Here is an 18,389-nt window from a genome sequence, read left to right on the forward strand (position 1 = left end):
ATCTCGTCGACTAAAAAGCAAAAGCTTGTAAAGTCTAACTTTTGCTATATTCCTTAAGTGAAAAAATGCAATCCTAGTGAACTGATTAATATGTGATTTAATGCTTAGGTCAGAGTCAATGATTGCACCAAAATTATTTACCTCCGTCTTAACAACAACATTTATTTCTATAGCACATTTTCATACAAATAATGGAGCTCAAAGTGCTTTACATGATGAAGAAAAGAGAAGTAAAAGACAAAGTACGAATTAAAATAAGACACTAATTAACATAGAATAAGAGTAAGGTCCGATGGCCAGGGAGGACAGAATAAAACAAAAAAAAAACTCCAGACGGCTGGAGTGAAAAAATAAAATCTGCAGGAGGTTTGAGGCCACGAGACCACCCAGTCCCCTCTGGACATTCTACCTAACATAAATGAAACAGTCCTCTTTGTATTTAGGGTTCTCTTGGAAGGACTTGATGATGATGGTCATGCTGACTTCTGGCTTTTAATCCATCGATGTAGGGACATCACGGTGCTTTGATTAGGCAGATCGCCACCACAGAAAACGGAAAAGAAACAGAAGAGAGAGTAGGGGTTGGGATGGATTTTAGAGCCACCATGAATAGTTATTAGTGGTGCAACGGATCAAAAAACTCACGGTTCGGATCGGATCACGGTTTTAAGTCACGGATCGGATCAATTTTCGGATCAGCAGAAAAAAAAATAAAGACAAGACAAATTTAACTCTCCATTTATTTAGTTGAATATTTTTTGCCCATTAAAAAACATTCAACTCAAGACTCATTCCACTCAATTATATAAATACAAATTAAGGTGCAATATAGGGCATGATAACTACAGTATTTCCTTTAATGTGGACACAATAAAAAAACAACTTTAAATGCAATTTGAGGCATCATTGCTTCTTACTTTGAACATGGAGAGAGAAATAATAATATGTCCACATCATCAAAAAAGAAGAAAGAAAGCAAAGCAGACCTGAGCTTATAATTTCACATTTTTTTCAAAAACATGAGGATGTCTACATTTTCTGGGTAAAGTGTAGATCTCTTTGCTGTAACTGTGTCCCCTGCTGTTGAGAACACCCTCTCCATAGGCACTGAAGTGCCAGGCACAGCAAGATGGTGTCTTGCCATTGTGGCAAGGTGAGGGTATTTACATTCGTTGCTTTTCCACCAAGTCAGTGGATCACCATCGACTGGAATGCCACTTGCTGCCTCATAGGATACCACCTCCTCTTTGATGGTGTCAGCAAAAGCCTTGCTGACCATGTCCTTCTGTGCAAAGGTCTCGCCAAAAAGCTCTGCCATTGCCGACTTCTTTTGAGGAGGGGATGTGTCTGTACCTGTTGGTGCTGCATATTGACGCTGCAGGGAAAGTTACATTATTGATGAAAACTTTTTTTTTTCCATAGACATTAAAATGTGGCAATAACTTAATAAATAACATAATAAACTTAACTAAAAACATTATCATAAAAAATAAAACATATATAATTTCAAAATATTTATTTTCTTTACCTCTTCACAGTCTTCAGTGCCAAGACTGCTCACAATCTCAGTAGTGAGATCACTGTATGTCCTCAGGCGTAGGGCAAGGTCTAGGTGAGACAGCGACTTGAACCTTGGATCAAGTGCAGTAGATCTGTGAAGGTAGTCCTGTAGGGTTGGTGGTGAAGTGTATCTGGGCTTCAAGTCCTCTCTAATGGCAGTCTTGACATCTCCTGTGATGGTGCTGTCTTCCTCACTTGGGGCCATGGATTGTAGGATCCTTGTTTTCAGAGGCAGGATCATGGACACAGATGGTGCAGTTTCAGTGCTCAACAGAGTTGTAACCATTTTGAGTGGTTTGAGCAGCTGGAGGACCTCCTCTGCCACTTTAACATCATCATCAGACAAGGTGGCGATGTCTCTGGCATTTTTCTTCAGGTTTTTGTCTGTTAGTGCAGAGTATATAGCTGCCTGCTGCTCAAGATAACGCTCCAACATATCATAAGTGGAGTTCCACCTTGATGTGACATCATGTATGAGCTTATGAGTAGGCAGCTGTAGCATTTCTTGCATGGTCTTAAGCACATGAGCAGCTGTTGAGCTTCGGTGGAAGTAGGAACCCACCTTCCTGAGCCCCCCAAGGAGGCGGTCCATCTTACACACTTTCATTTCCTTTTGGGATGCTAAATTAATTGCATGTGCAAAGCACCCTATCTGTGGGCCAAGTCCTGCTTCATTCACTGCATTTATTTGTTTTTTGGCATTATCTGTTGTGACTGGGATATTAGTATTGGGTCTCTCTATCCTTCACTCTGCCACTGCTTCCGTCAATACGTGTGCCAGGTTTGTGCCAGTGTGACTCTCATAGAGGTGGCGTGTCTACAGTATTGCAGCCGACTAAAAACAAAAGCGTGAACTAATTTCTCAGCATCTTTCAATGATATAAGAGATGTTTCTTAAGTGAAAAAATGTTGTCCTAGTGATCTAATTAATATGTGATGTAAAATTCAGATTACAGTCAACAGTTACCCGTAAGTTCTTTACCTCCATCTTGACTTTTAATCCTAATGCATCAAGTTTATTTCTAATAACCTCATTATATCCATTATTGCCAATCACTAAAATTTCTGTTTTCTCTTTATTTAGCTTTAGAAAATTACTATTCATCCATTTAGAAATACAAGTAAGACATTGTGTCAGTGAAACAACAGAGTCGGGGTCATCAGGTGCTATTGATAAGTACAGCTGTGTGTCATCAGCATAGCTGTGGTAGCTCACGTTGTGCCTCGAGATAATCTGACCTAACGGAAGCATATAAATCGAAAAGAACAGCGGACCCAGGATAGAGCCTTATGGAACACCATATAGAATATCAGGGGTCTTTGAGTTGTAATTACCACAACTAACAAAGAATTTTCTACCTGCCAGGTAGGATTCAAACCAATTTAAGACACTACCAGAGAGGCCCACCCATTGACTAAGGTGATTTCTATGAATGTTGTGATCAATGGTGTCAAATGCAGCCCTCAGGTCTTAATGTTTATGCCTAAAGGATCAAGTGTAATTCTAATACCCTCACTATATCCATTTTTGCCAATAACTAAGATTACTGTTTTCTCCTTATTTAGTTTTAGAAACTTACTACTCTTCCTTTCAGAAATTCAAGTAATACAATCATTACAACTAACAAAGAATTTCCAACCTTTTAAGTAAGACTGAAACCAATTTAACATATTGCTGGAGAGGCCCTCCCATTGTCGAACGCAATTTATAAGAATACTGTGATCAATGGTGTCAAATGCTGCACTCAAGTCTAAGAGAACAAGAACAGATAGACGGCTTCTGTCCACATTCACCTGCAGATCATCTACTACTTTAACCAGAGCAGTTTCTGTACTGTGATTTGGTCTAAAACCTGACTAAACCGAAACTGGTCAAGAGTAGAACGTTGAATCAAGTAATCTTTTAGCTGTTTAATTTCTGCCTTTTCTAGAATTTTACTTAAGAAAGGTAGGTTAGACATTGGTCTGAAGTTATCACAGACAGGGAAAGCAAGATTATTTTTTTTGAGCAGGAGATTGACAACTGCAATTATTTAACATACTTCTAGTAGATCTATTCCAATGAAATAGTTTAACTCACTTAAAGGAGCATGATACTGGGATCCAATTGGGTTAACTTTGGGGGGATATACAATATTAATTCTAATATTTATTTTTTGTTTAAAAAATATAGCAAATGGTTCCAAAGTTTCACTAGTAGTTTCTAGAAGGCATTCCATCGAGCAAGATGGGTTTGGAAGACAATCAATAGTTGGGAATTTGGATTACCAGCATTATCATTTATAATTTTAGAAAAACAGGACTGCCTCTCAAGGTGGACTGTGCTATTTTATTCAGTTATTTTAGCCTTCAATATTTCATAGTGAACTATTAATTTAGTTTTTCTCCATTTACACTCTGCTCTCCAACATATTCGTTTTAAATCAGACACTCTTTAGGTCTTCCGAGACATAATAGTGCTGGAGGATTTTTAGGGGCCACTATGTCAGCTGCACCTCTCACCTTAGTATAAACATTCTCCACCTTACTATTTACAATGTTAGCTCTATTGAGGTAAGCACTACAAATAGGTTGTTTAGATAGATAGATAGATAGATAGATAGATAGATAGATAGATAGATAGATAGATAGATAGATAGATAGATAAGGCTATATAATAGATAGATAGATAGATAGATAGATAGATAGATAGATAGATAGATAGATAGATAGATAGATAGATAGATAGATAGATAGATAGATACTTTATTAATCCCAAGGGGAAATTCCCATACTCCAGCAAGCAGCATACTGATACAAAAACAATATTAAATTAAAGAGTAATAAAAATGCTGGTAAAAAAAAAAGACAATATCTTTGTATAATTTTAACATTTACCCCCCCGAGTGGAAATGAAGAGTCACATAGTGTGGGGTCTCCTCAGTCTGTCAGTGGAACGGTGACAGCAGTCTATCACTGAAGCTGCTCCTCTGTCTGGAGATGATCCCGTTCAGTAGATGCAGTGGATTCTCTATGATTGACAAGAGTCTGCTCAGCTCCTGTTGCTCTGCCACCGATGTCAGACTGTCCAGCTCAGTGCCTACAATAGAGCCTGCGTATTAGCAAACACTGAAGCTGCAGATGTATCAAAATAACAATTAACAATACGCTTCTCATTAGTTATAGTTATCAGTACTTCTATGTTAAATAATATACAAAAATGGTCTGATATAACAATATCCATGACCTGCCTCACGTCAATTTTTAATCCTTTTGAAATAGCTAAATCCAATGTGTATCCTCCCTCATGTATGGGCTGAATGACGTGCTGCCTCAGATCAAAAGACTGCAGTAAGTTCATGAATTCTCTTGCTTTCGGGTCACATGAAAACTGAAATCACCTTCAATTAGGAACCTGTCATAGTTTATTATTGTTATAGTTGAAAGACGTCAAAATACCAAAACTGACATCTTTACAGTTTAATTGGTTCAAGTAAGTACTCAGTTTGTCCTTTTTGGCCTTGAGCAAAGCTGTAATTCAAAGGTGCTGCTTCAATTAACAATTGGCAACATCAGGGCTTAGCCATGTTTCTCTTAGTGAAAGATAGTTGATTTTCATATCATTGATAAGATTGTTAACGTAAAAAGTCTGGCTGTTTCGTCTTCTTCTTCTTTTGGCATTGCTCCTATTAGGGGTTGCCACAGCGGATGATCTTTTTCCATATCTTTCTGTCCTCGTCATCTTGCTCTGTCACACCCATCACCTGCATATCCTCTCTCACCACATCCATAAACCTCCTCTTAGGTCTTCCTCTTTTCCTCTTCCCTGGCAGCTCTATCCTTAACATCCTTCTCTCAGCAAACTCAGCATCTCTCCTCTGCACATGTCCAAACCAACGCAATCTCGCCTCTCTGACTTTGTCTCCCAACCATCCAACTTGAGCTGACCCTCTGATGTACTCATTTCTAATTCTATCCATTCTCGTCACATCCAATACAAATCTTAGCATCTTTAACTCTGCCACCTCCTACTCTGTCTCCTGCTTTCTGGTCAGTGCCACCGTCTCCAACCCATATAACACATCTGGTCTCACTACTGTCTTGTAGACCTTCCCTTTCACTCTTGCTGATACCCATCTGTCACAAATCACTCCCGACACTCTTCTCCACCCACTCCACACTGCCTGCACTCTCTTTTTCACCTGTCTTCCACACACCCCATTACTCTGTACTGTTGATCCCAAGTATTTAAACTCCTCCACCTTCGCCAACTCTACTCCCTACATCCTAACCATTCCACTGACCTCCCTCTCATTCACACACATGGATTCTGTTTTGTTCCTACTGACCTTCATTCCTCTCCTCTCCAGAGCATATCTCCACCTCTCCAGGGTCTCCTCAACCTGCTCCCTACTATCACTTCAAATCACAATGTCATCAGTAAACATCATAGTCCACGGGGACTCCTGTCTAATCTTGTTTGTCAAGCTGTCCATCACCATTGCAAAAAAGAAAGGACTCAGAGCCGATCCCTGATGTAATCCCACCTCCACCTTGAATGCATCCGTCACTCCTACCACAGACCTCACCACGGTCACACTTCCCTCGTACATAGCGTACTTCTCTGCCACTCCCAACTTCTTCATACAATACCACAGCTCCTCAGTCATCCTGTCATATGCTTTCTCCAGGTCCACAAAGATGCAATGCAACTCCTTCTGGTCTTCTCTAAACTTCTCCATCAACATCCTCAGAGCAAACATCACATCTGTGGTGCTCTTTTTGTTTGGCATGAAACCATCCTGCTGCTCACTGATCATCACCTCACTTCTTAACTGAGCTTCCACTACTCTTTCCCATAGCTTCATGCTGTGGCTCATCAATTTTATCTCCCTGTAGTTACTGCAGTCCTGCACATCCCCCTTATTCTTAAATATTGGCACCAGTACACTTCTTCTCCACTCCTTAGGTATCTCCTCACTTTCCAAGATTCCATTAAACCATCTGGTTAAAACTCCACTGCCATCTCTCCTAAACACCTCCATACTTCCACAGGTATGTTATCTGGACCAACGGCTTTTCCATTCTCTTCATAGCTGTCCTTACTTTCTCCTTGCTAATCCGTTGCACTTCCTGATTCAATATCTCCACATCATCCATCCATCTCTCTAATTCACTTCATTCATCAGTCTCTCAAAGTACTCTTTCCATCTGCTCAACACACTCTCCTCGCTTGTGAGTACGTTTCCATCTTTATCCTTCATCACTCTGACTTGCTGCACATCTTTCCCAGCTCGGTCCCTCTCTGTAGCCCACAAGTCCTTTTCTCCCTCCTTAGTGTCCAACCTCTCATACAACTCATCATATGCCTTTTCTTTAGCCTTCACCACCTCTCTCTTCACCTTGCGCCCTATTTTCTTGTACTTTTGTCTACTTTCTGCATCTCTCTGACTATCCCACTTCTTCTTTGCCATCCTCTTCCTCTGTATACTCTCCTTTACTTCCCCATTCCACCACCAGGTTTCCTTTTCCTCCTTCTGTCCAGATGTCATGCCAACCACCCTCCTTGCTGTCATCCTTACAACATCTGCTGTAGTTTCCCAGCTGTCTGGTAATTCTTCACTGCCACCCAGTGCCTGTCTCACCTCCTCCCTAAACTCAACCTTGCAGTCTTTCTTTTTCAACTTCCACCATTTGATCCTTGGCTCTGCCATCACTCTCTTCCTCTTCTTGAACTCCAACATCATCCTACAGACCACAATCTTAGACTGCTTAAGTACACTTTCCCCTGCCACCACTTTGCAGTCTTCAATCTCCTTCATATCAACTCTTCTGCATAGGATGTAATCTTCCTGTGTGCATCTTCCTCCACTCTTGTACGTCACCTTATGTTCCTCCCTCTTCTTAAAATACGTATTCACCACAGCCATGTCCATCCTTTTGGTAAAATCCACTATCCTCTGACCTTTTTCATTCCTCTCCTTGATACCATACCTAGCCATCACCTCCTCGTCTCCTCTCTTCCCTTCACCAACATGCCCATTGAAATCTGCTCCAATCACCACTCTCTGTCCCTTGGGTACACTGTTCATCACTTCATCCAACTCGCTCCAAAAATCTTCTTTCTCACCCATCACACACCCAACTTGCGGTGCATATGCACTAACAACATTCATCATCACACCTCCAATTTCCAGCTTCATAATCATTATTCTGTCTGACATTCTTTTCACCACCACAACACTCTTGACGTGCTGTTCCTTCAGAATAACTCCTACTCCATTTCTCCTCCCATCAACACCATGATAGAACAATTTGAATCCACTTCCGATCCACCTGGCCTTACTCCCCTTCCATTTAGTCTCTTGTACGCACAATATATCAACCTTCCTTCTCTCCATTATATCTGCTAACTCTCCCCGCTCACCAGTCATACTGCCAACATTCAATGTTCCTACCCTCAGTTCTGCTCTCTTCACCTTCCTCCTCTCCTCCTGCCTCCGGACACGTCTCCCCCCTCTTCTTCTACATCTTCAGCCAACAATAGCCCAATTTCTGCCAGCACCCTGTTGGCTAACAGTACTGGTGGCGGTCGTTGTTAAAATGTGTATTGTTGTCCGCATATTGATTTGGCAAAATTTTACACTGGATGCTCTTCCTTACGTAACCCTCCCCATGTATCCAGGCTTGGGACCGACACGAAGGAACACACTGGTTTGTGCATCCCCTGTGGTTGGGTTTGCATTTTGTATCAACCCCTTTAGAAACAATTCAGTAGTTTTATTTTAATAGGAAGTGAGCACCCCCCAATTTACCAGCCACCTTCTACCAGTTTCACCACCAGACAACTGCATTCCAAAGTAGTGCTCATCTCCTCTATAAATTTTAATATACTCCTGAGGTGATTTGTCATGTGGTGGGTGAAGGCAACATGCTGTATCCGCTCATGCTCCTAACCTCCTCCTCCTCCTTCTGTAATGCCCTACTAGTCACTTCCTTAGTGGGAGTGGTGCTGCTTCTGGGGTTAGAGAACAGATTACTAAGGGGCTTGGGGCAGCGCTGAAGATACTCACAGGAGCAAGTGAGAATATATGTTCAATTTCCTTATAATAACTATTCATGGTGGCTCTAAAATCCGTACTGACCCCTACTCTCTTTTCTGTTTCTTTTTCCGGTTTCTTTGTGGTGGTGGCCTGCGCCACCTCCACCTACTCAAAGCTTCATGATGCTCCAACAATGATGGATGGATTTAAAGGCAGAAGTCTACGTGACCATCATCATCATCAGGCCCTTCCGTGAGAATCCTAAATCCAAAGAGGACTGTTTCATTTATGTTAGGTAGAATGCCCAGAGGGGACTGGTCAGGTGGTCTCATGGTCTGGAATCCCTACAGATTTTATTTTTTCTCCAGCCGTCTGGAGTTTTTTGTTTTTTCTCTCCCCCCTGGCCATTGAACCTTACTCTTATTCGATGTTAATTAATGTTGATTTATTTTGTTTTCTTATTGTGTCTTTTATTTTTCTATTCTTTATTAAGTAAAGCACTTAATAAAGCTACTGTTTGATATGAAAATGTGCTATAGAAATAAATGTTGTTGTTGTTTATCTCTATATAAAATCCAAAATCTGTCTGTCTGTATGTCTGTCCGCTTTCATGAGAGAACTACTTAATGTACTTAGATCGGGTTTCTTATATATAAACGTTGTCAGAAACTCCACACAGAGTCATAGCAAGGTTTGGGGCAGCCACCCATATATTTGGTATCCTGGCTGCAAAGTCGCAAAATGTTATACAGCACTGATGTGCACAGAACTGAGTCCAAAACAGAACTGAGGGATTTGGGGAAAGGTGGAGGCTTTTAAAGGGAAGACAGGAAGTGAAGGGGTCTTCGGCCATTGGCTCAAGCCCGGATGTGACATCAAAGGGGCGGGAGCCGGCAAGGTCTTCTTCCATAGGCTTGGACCCGGAAGTGATGTCAACAGGGCCAGGTGGAATCTCCCATGGATGGTCTACAGGAAAGTGAGAAAAAGAATCAGTGCATTGTGCTACATCCCGGTCTGACTCGAATTGCCCTTACTCAAGCCCTTTAGATGCCTCCCGTGCACACATGTGTGTCTGTCTGTCCGGCCTGGAAGTGAGAGGAGAGGTGGAGTCAGGGTAAGGGGTTCACCTCCGAGGAAACAGAAAACTCGCTTAGCCGCTAATAACACAAGTGAAGCCAGCACATCAGCAAAATGAAATCTCAGAAGAAAGACAATTTCACTTAGCAGCTAACATCGGCAAAATGGTATCCCTTTTTGTTTTCCTCCCACAGCTAATATACAGTACAAGCGAGGCAGCATGTTGGCAAAATGAATCCTCCAACTTGAGAGATGCCCAGAGTAGTTCCTTTCAATTACCTGACATCTCTACATTTCAGTTTTTTTTCTGACGTTTTCAATAGTTTCTAGGACCCCAGGCTTTTATAGCACAGTCTTACACAGCTAGTTTTCCATAATTTGCTTGAACATTCTGGTTGATTTTGCGACTTCGCTCATTGCGCTAAGAATCATAGTCCGCTTGTAGGAGCGATATATTTGCGCTAATCCAAGACGTAATTAAATAGGCAGGGCCCTCCTCACTGTCCTGTTTCACTACTGCGCAGGTGGAGCTGCAGGGCATGGCTAGTCTTATCTGCAAAAGACAGCAGGAGTTTACAGAATGATCAACACATCCTGAAATTTGCAGACGGCTCTATCATTGTGAGTGTTTTACAAGATAAGGAAGACAGCCATGGACCGCTTGTCAAGGAGTTTGTGGAATGGTGTGATCACTCTAATTTATGACTTAATATTTCTGTAATGGGCTAGAATTCATTATTCAAAAGAAAATTACATTTCTGTGTGTTGCTTAGCGTAATGGGCTATAAATCAGTGTTTTAAAGAAAAGGCAAAATTTCTGGAAAGTTCTGCTACAGGTTATTGTTGATGGTTATCTACTGTATAGGACATAAATATTTACCTGCCTGGATAAATAGTCAGACTGCTTTGAATTATCAGACTGCTTTGATTTAGTATCTCATCTACACACAATGTGGTGATACAGAACTGTCTGCTTCCTTTGAAAATTAACAAGTTCTGGGGACATTGTTTTCTAATCAGGTACTTTTGATAGCTAACAACAACACTATTGTTGAACCAAAGTAAAAGTGTTTACCCTATTTCTTCTAGAGGAGGAAATTGTCTTGCACCATTGTTTCACTGATTGTCATGTTGATCTATGCAGAGATTGAAGCATTTATATATTTCTGGTAAAAGGAGAATAAAGGAGAACAGAGAAGTCTGGTCTGAGACCTGTGACTGCTGCCTGATTGTTTTATGCTATTTCACCATATCGTTATGTCTACACCCTGTAACAACAGTGGCTTGTGCTTGCCCCAGGATCCCCTAGGCCTGAGGCCGGTAACACGTGGAAGTGTTTGTGTCTGTCTGTCCAGCCCTGAAGTGAGAGGTAGAGTCGGGGTAAGGGCTCCACCTGCAAAGAAACAGAAACTTAGATGCTAATAACACAAGTGAGGCCAGCATGTCAGCAAAACGAAACCTCTAAAGAAAGACAAAGTCACTTAGATGCTATTGCACAAATGATGCGAGTACGTCGGCAAAACAAATCCTCCTAGGAGAGAGATGCCCAGTGTAGCTCCTTTCAATTAACTGACATCTCTCCTTTTCAATTTTATTCTGATCATTTTAATAGTTTCTAGGAGGTTTTTTACAGCACGGATTTACACAACTAGTATATGTACTTTATATATATATATATATATATGCGAGGGGGGAACCAAAAATAACCAGAAATATTTTTGAAACGTGTTTAATTTAATTTTCTGTACAAACTACAATTAGTCTCCTTCAAAGTACTCTCCATTGGCGCAAATACACTTATCTAACCGTTTGTTCCATTGTTTGAAACATTTTTTAAATTTGTCTGAAGTAATGCCCATTAATGCTCTGGTTGTTTCTTGTTTTACCTCTTCGACGTCAGCAAAACGCTTTCCTTTCAAGTCTTTTTTCATCCGAGGGAACAAAACGAAATCACACGGAGCTCAATCTGGTGAGTGGGGTGGGTGGTTCAGGGTTGTCATACCGTTTCAACAACAATAGTTTCTGTAACACTTTTTTCAAGAAGAAAACAAAATTTCACTGCCGCGCATTGCTCACGATAATTGGCCATCGTAAAAAAACGACGCTTGCACAAAACTACTTTTACAAAATTCACTGAACACAAGCACAACCTTCCAGACTGATGGCACTTGGTAGACTGACTTGTGAGGAGTGTAACTAGATCGCCCTAGCGGCCCAACCACGTATTACAAGTACCAACCTAACAACAAAATTCCGGTTATTTTTGGGTCCCCCCTCGTTTAAATACACACACACACATGCGCTTGGGAGGCAGTCAAAAAACCCAAAGGTCAGTGAAACATTGTGAGATGAAGGATTATCACGTGGTACTTACCTGAACCTCTTATTCCAGGAAAACTGAAGAAAGATAATCGTGGCCATTTCTGGGTTTCAAAATGGCCACCACAATATCACTTCCGGTTAACCCCATGGACATCACTTCCGCTTCCTCCATAATGACGCTGTTTCCGGTTCCTGATTACATAGTCATTTCCTGCCAACCAGTTCCTGTTCCCATCATCCATTTCATGTATAAACACCATTTTGTAACAACCATATTGTCAACTGTTACTCATTTTTCCAGTACTTTTGATCACTTTTGCATCCTTTTGTCCATAGGACAAAATACGGGGATGGTATGGAGTATGGTGTGGAGTTTCTTTTTTTTTGTGAATTATGTTCACTATATATATATATATATATATATATATATATATATATATATATATATATTGTCACACACGTGCGCATAGGAGGCAGCTAAAGGGCTTGAGTAAAGGCAGTTCGGAGGCATGCCAGGGTGTGGCAGAGTGCACTGACTCTTTTTCTCCCTTGCCTGTAGACCATCCCCAGGGGATTTCACCTGGCTCTCCTGACATCACTTCCGGGACCGAGCCAATGGAAGTCGGCCACACCAGCTCCAGTCCCTCTGATGTCACGTCCAGCTATGAACCAATGGTGGAAGACCACGTGCTTGATCCATATGACCTCACTTCCTGTCTTCCCCTTTAAAACCTGCCCCTTTTCCCTTTTTTCCTCAGTCTTGTTTTGGACTCAGTTGTATGCACTTCAGTGCTGATTATTTGTTGAAACGACTTTTGCAACCAGGATACCACATTACACGCGTGGCCTCCCCAAACCTTTATCTGTCCATGTCTTGTTTTTGTGACAATATATATATGTATATACTTCTGTCCCGTGAGTGCTATGCAGGCGCGGAATTTCACACACGCCCCGTCCATTTTGCAATGCACGATGGGATTTGTAGTTTCGTTTTTCCAGGTAAAAGACGATTTTCTACTCCAGACTGTGCGATATCTTCTTCTTCTTTCTTACTATATAAAAGCGGTCGGGATTGTCCTTCCGTCCCGTGAGTGGAAAGCACAGCGGTATTCCGCTTATCACAGACTTACTACTTGCGCTATGCGATACGAAGCGACATGATGTGAGCAGAGTTCTGGTGCTCCCATCGTTCACTTGCTTTTGGAAAAAAATACACAAAATGATGTCTCTGGAAATAATTAATGTTGATGGAGTACAAATGCCTCACCGCGTAGTAAATATCAGGGGGGTTCAAAAGGGCGACCTCAATATAGAAAAAAAGTTTAAAAACAAAAATAACAGAAACTACGAGTATTAAAGTAATACCGCTCAAATGCAATATAACCAAATTAATGAGTTTGTATAAAATATCAAATTGATCTACATATTGAATTGCCTTAAGAAGTGGTCAACTTAAAAGTCGGTCGCCTTAAAATGCGGGTCAGCCTAGTATATATATATATATTGTGAAATAGGGCTGCCCAGACACACACAGGCGGACACCGTTTCAGCCATCACCACACGCTTATTCACAGTTCTACTATATACAAAGTGTTCCGTGCACCGCCACCAAGCCCCACAGTTTCCCAAAGTCCAGGCTCTCAATAGCCACTTTCTTCTTCTCTCACAAATCACACTTGGGCCTCTCCTCGCCTCCTCTGCAACGACCTCGTCTTCCTCCTCGCCCGACTCCGGCCTTAATTGCAGGACGGCGGCTCCTTAAATAGGCGGCTGATTGCTGACCGCACCCAGCCACCTGTGACAATATATATATATATATATATATAAAACTATAGCGCTATATAGCTCTTGACCCAGCACAGACTCACACGAAGGCACGTATACAAACAACACTAAAGTTTATTTTTCTTCACCTGTTGGGTACGTCTTCTCCGTGAACCCCACAGGCAGAACACAGTCCCAAATAAAGCACAGTACACTAAATCACCACAAGTCAACACAAACATGCCCTTCTGGCACCACCACTCTTCCCTTGAAGCTTCATCCTCTCTTCCCAACTCTGGCCACTGAGTAGTGGTGGCTGGCCCCTTTTATAGCCCACTTGACCACCTGATTCCAGTTGCGCTTCCGTGTGGGGCTAAAGATTTGTCCAGCTGGGCTGTGGAATCCAGGCAGCACCCCCTGGCGGCCACCCTAGCTCCCAACCGGGCTGTGGAGGACTCCATCTACCATTGAGCCCTGCGGGAGGTTGAGACACCACTGTCGACCAGGGAGGTTGCCACCAAGCATCCCCGGGGAGGTATTGAGCTGCCCATGGTTACTCCCCCGAAACATATGCAGAAGGGGCATGGATCCGCCGCCACACATATATATATATATATATATATATATATATATATATATATATATATATATATATATATATATATATATATATATATATATGTATATGTGTATGTATGCATATATGTGTGTATGTATGTATGTATTGTAATAATGACAAATAGAATGCTCATAAAGGTTTGGGGTTTTTAGACCTGTATACTGTAAATCAAGGTCATCAATTTTAAACAAAATCATCAGACACATAAGGATAAGTGGACGGACAATTTATGGAGGGAGCCCAGAAATTTAACAGTGGGATGCTGGGAAAGACGTGGTGATGGATGGGTAAATGATGTCATCAAATGGGGATCAGAGGGTAGAAAGGAACCCGGAAGTGTTGCAGTTCTTTGAGTCGTCCGTGCGGAATTATGGTGGCGTTGCTTTGTATTTTCGGAGGAAATAGAAAGAGAAGAGGTTAGTACCCCGTCGTTGTCCCCTGGCATGACTTGTTGCGTTGTACGTTGGGTCCTTAAGTTGCTACCCAAGCGCTCGTGTATGACATGAACCCCCCTTTAGCCCAGACCCATGATGTCAGGATGCCTGAAACAAGAGGTTGTGAATCCATGAGAGAGCATCAGCGTTGGTTTGGAGGTTACCCTGGTGATAAGTGATGGTGAACTTGTATGACTGCAAGTCCAAAAACCACCTAGTGACCCAAGGGTTTGAGTTCCTGTGAAGAGCCATCCATTGGAGCGCTGCGTGGTCTGTCACCAGGGTGAACTCCCGGCCCAACAGGTGGTACCTCAGGTATGTTACCACCCAGTTGATGGCCAGGGCTTCTCGTTCCACCGCTGCATACCTTGTCTCCCAGTTCAACAGTTTCTGGCTCAGGTAAATCACGGGGTGCTCGACACCGTCGATGCTTTAGCTCAGCACAGCACCTAGTCCTGTGTCTGAAGCATCGGTCTAGAGGAGAAAGGGAAGAGAAAAATCAGCAGTTCTCAAAACAGGTGCCATTGTGAGGGCCAATTTTAAGTCACTGAACACCCGTTCTGTTGCACTGTTCCACACCACTTGCAAAGGGGCCCTTTTGTTTTTAAATCTGTCAAGGGGGCGGCACTCTCAGAAAAGCGAGGTACAAACAGGCGGTAGCAACTCACTAGTCCTAAGAAGGCTTGCACTTGCTTCTTGACCATTGGACGGGGCCATTCCAGGATGTCTTTTATTTTGGAACACTGTGGCTTCACCAGTCCCCCTGCTACCAGGTAGCCCAAATATTTGGCTTCGTTCAACCCGAAATAACATTTCCAGGATTGATACGCAGCCCGCTTTCACTAGTGTCAGGAGGACAGCGTATATCTGCAGCACATGTTCCTCCCAGGTGCTGGAAAAGATGATCACATCATGCAGGTTGGCGGCACAATAGGACTGGTGGGGCCTTAGCACTCTATCTACCAGACGTTGGAAAGTTGCTGGTGCCCCGTGCAGCCCAAATGGAAGGACTTTGTATTGCCAGTTCTCGCTAGGGGTGCTAAAGTCTGTTTTCTCTCTTGTGGATGCCATTAAGGGAATTTGCCAGTACCCCTTCGTCATGTCAAGGGTAGTCAAATAATAGGCAGTCCCCAGCCTCTCGAGGAGCTCATCCATTCGGGGCATAGGATAGGCATCAAACTTGGAGACCTGATTTAGACATCTAAAGTCATTACAGAACCTCTACAACCCATCTGGCTTAGTTACGAGGACGATAGGACTGGACCAGGGGCTATGGCTTTCTTCAATGATGTCCATGTCTAACATTTGTTGTACCCCTAGCTCCACCTCAGCACGTTTCGCCTCCAGGAGATGATAGGGCCGTTCCCTGACTACCACCCCTGGGTCTGTGACGATGTTGTGCTGAATCAGCGAGGTCTGGCTTGGTGCTTCACTAACCACTTCTGGGACAGAAAGGATTGCACCTTCGAGCTGCTGTAGCTGGTGGGTGGTCAGATTGTGGCCGATGTTAAGTTTGGTTTTCTGAGAAAAGGAAGAGGGTGGGGCCAGAAGGAGGTCATTCGTCCCTGTCCCTCCATGGCTTCAATAGATTAATGTGGTACACCCTCTTGCTCGGTCGACAATTCAGTTGACTCACCAAATAGTCTACGAGCCCCTTCCTCTCCTTAACCTCGTATGGGCTTTGCCAATGGGCCAGCAATTTGGAATGGGAAGTGGGCACAAGCACCATTACACGGTCTCCTGGCTGAAATTCGTGCTGGGAGGAGTTTCTGTTATAATTCCGGGCGTGGACTGCTTGAGCCTTGATCATGTGCTCTTTAAGGAGGAGTCGAACTTTCTCTAGCCTATCGCGTAACTGCGGGATATATTCTAGGATGTTAATGGAGGTAAGTGCCTCCCCTTCCCAACCTTCTTTTAATACGTCCAAAATGCTCTGGAGTTGCCGTCCATACATGAGTTCAAAATGGGAAAACCCTGTGGAGGCTTGTGGCACCTCCTGGTAAGTGAAAAGTACTAGTGGTAAAAGTTGATCCTAGTTCCTACCGCTCTGCTGAGTACCTTTGGAGCATCTGTTTCAAAGTCTGGTTAAATCTTTCTACCAATCCATGCATCCTTGGATGGAATACTGACGTCCAGAGATGCGTAGTAACTTGGCAACTTCCCTGAACGTATATCCAAAGTAAAGGGTGTATCTTGGTCCGAAGGACTTCTTTAGGTATGCCCACTCGGGAAAAAAGTCCTACTAGTTCCTATGTGATATTTTTTGAGTTAGCGTCTCGCAGGGGAACCACTTCGGGATATCGAGTTGCATAGTCGACCATTACCAATACAGGCAGTCCCTGGGTTATGTACGAGATAGGGACTGTAGGTTTGCACTTAAGTTGAATTTGTATGTAAGTCCGAACAGGTACATTATTTTAATAAATGCTATTGTTGACCGACTGTAACCAAGTGCTCTGCCAGTGAATGATGGAGTTTCACTTCTCTTTGACCTTTTTATCATTTTCTACTTTATTTTCAATGGTGATGTTTTTTCTCGTCTTTACTGTATCACCAGCACTTTCATCAGATTTGTGTTTCAGAGACATTCTTGAAGGGTGAAGACAAAAGGTTAAGATGAGCTCTTCTGCACAGCACTGTACACGCTATCACAGCAGGAAGACACCCATCGTCAACATGTCTGGTGTACTGATGAGAGACAACTTCCTGCTATGTGCATAACAGAATGGGAAAGTATGTTGAACAGGTGTATTCAGGTCAGATCAGGTTGGGGGGGCCTGCACTGGTACAGCATGTAGTCACACCACACCCACCACACGATAAAACAGCCCGGGATCCCAGCTGCCAACCCCTCAAGCAGACATGCAGCCCAGTCCCACCCTCTATCTGCCACAGTCAGATGTTACAGGGGCCTGGTCCAGCCACCCGGTCCTCAACAATGATGATCCTGCGATCTGGACCACCTTCGAGGACGTCACTTTGAATGGGATTAGGAAACAAGAAAAACAACATAAGAAGGTGGACCGATGGGGAGAGGTCACTCAGGCCATTAAGCTCATTTGGTTAGTTCCCTGTATAGCCCATCGAGACAGCTTTTTAAAGCAGTCCAGGTAATTATAAATAATACAAAATAAAAAAAAAAAAACATGTTTTAAAAAATTGGGCATTATTTTTTCTGGGGGCAAGTGGAACTGCTCCAAATTGTCCCATATGCTTCTTTGTCTTTTCTTTGAGACAGAACTGTGGTTTGTGCTGTCCTAGGATTCCCTTCAAGTCCTCATGTCATCTTCTCTTTCATAAGATACTCTCGTTTAATTGTAAAGGTGTCTCACAGCGCCATCTGCTGTACAAAGGTGTCCTCACAGGCAAGTGTCATAAATAGTTCACAGAGTGTCAGTTCCATTTTCCACACAAAGGTGGCAGCATTTCTACCTTATGGTCTCTCTCTGGGTTTTGTTTTTTTTCTTTTCATGAAATTGAAATTTTAATAACATGCCAGGAATGAGGGGGCGAAATCTCCTCAGCACCGCTTATAAATGTTACCAGGTGGGTGAATCCAGGTGGGTCCAAGTCATTTTATTAATCAGAACA

General features: G+C 42.7%; 2 protein-coding genes across 3 annotated transcripts in view; one reads left to right on the forward strand and one right to left on the reverse strand.

The window, feature by feature from the left end:
* LOC120515261 overlaps window positions 1–18,389 on the forward strand; it is a 489,908-nt gene that overhangs the window by 207,696 nt on the left and 263,823 nt on the right. The window lies entirely within an intron of this gene.
* On the reverse strand, window positions 975–2,418 carry LOC120515337 (E3 SUMO-protein ligase ZBED1-like). Its single transcript, XM_039736172.1, has 2 exons — window positions 1,529–2,418; window positions 975–1,375 (listed from the first exon to the last, which is right to left on the reverse strand). The coding sequence occupies exons 1-2, from the start codon at window positions 2,165–2,167 to the stop codon at window positions 1,001–1,003; spliced, it is 1,014 nt and encodes a 337-aa protein (XP_039592106.1). The 5' UTR covers window positions 2,168–2,418; the 3' UTR covers window positions 975–1,000.

This window comes from Polypterus senegalus, chromosome 1 (genome assembly GCF_016835505.1).
Source record: "Polypterus senegalus isolate Bchr_013 chromosome 1, ASM1683550v1, whole genome shotgun sequence".
NCBI lineage: Eukaryota > Metazoa > Chordata > Cladistia > Polypteriformes > Polypteridae > Polypterus > Polypterus senegalus.

Excerpts from the sequence above, each read along its gene's own strand:
- LOC120515337 (XM_039736172.1), bottom strand. The coding sequence starts at position 2,167 with ATGAAAGTGTGTAAGATGGACCGCCTCCTTGGGGGGCTCAGGAAGGTG. Across the intron at positions 1,376-1,528 it reads GCACTGAAGACTGTGAAGAG|CGTCAATATGCAGCACCAAC; the intron begins GTAAAGAAAATA and ends CTTTCCCTGCAG.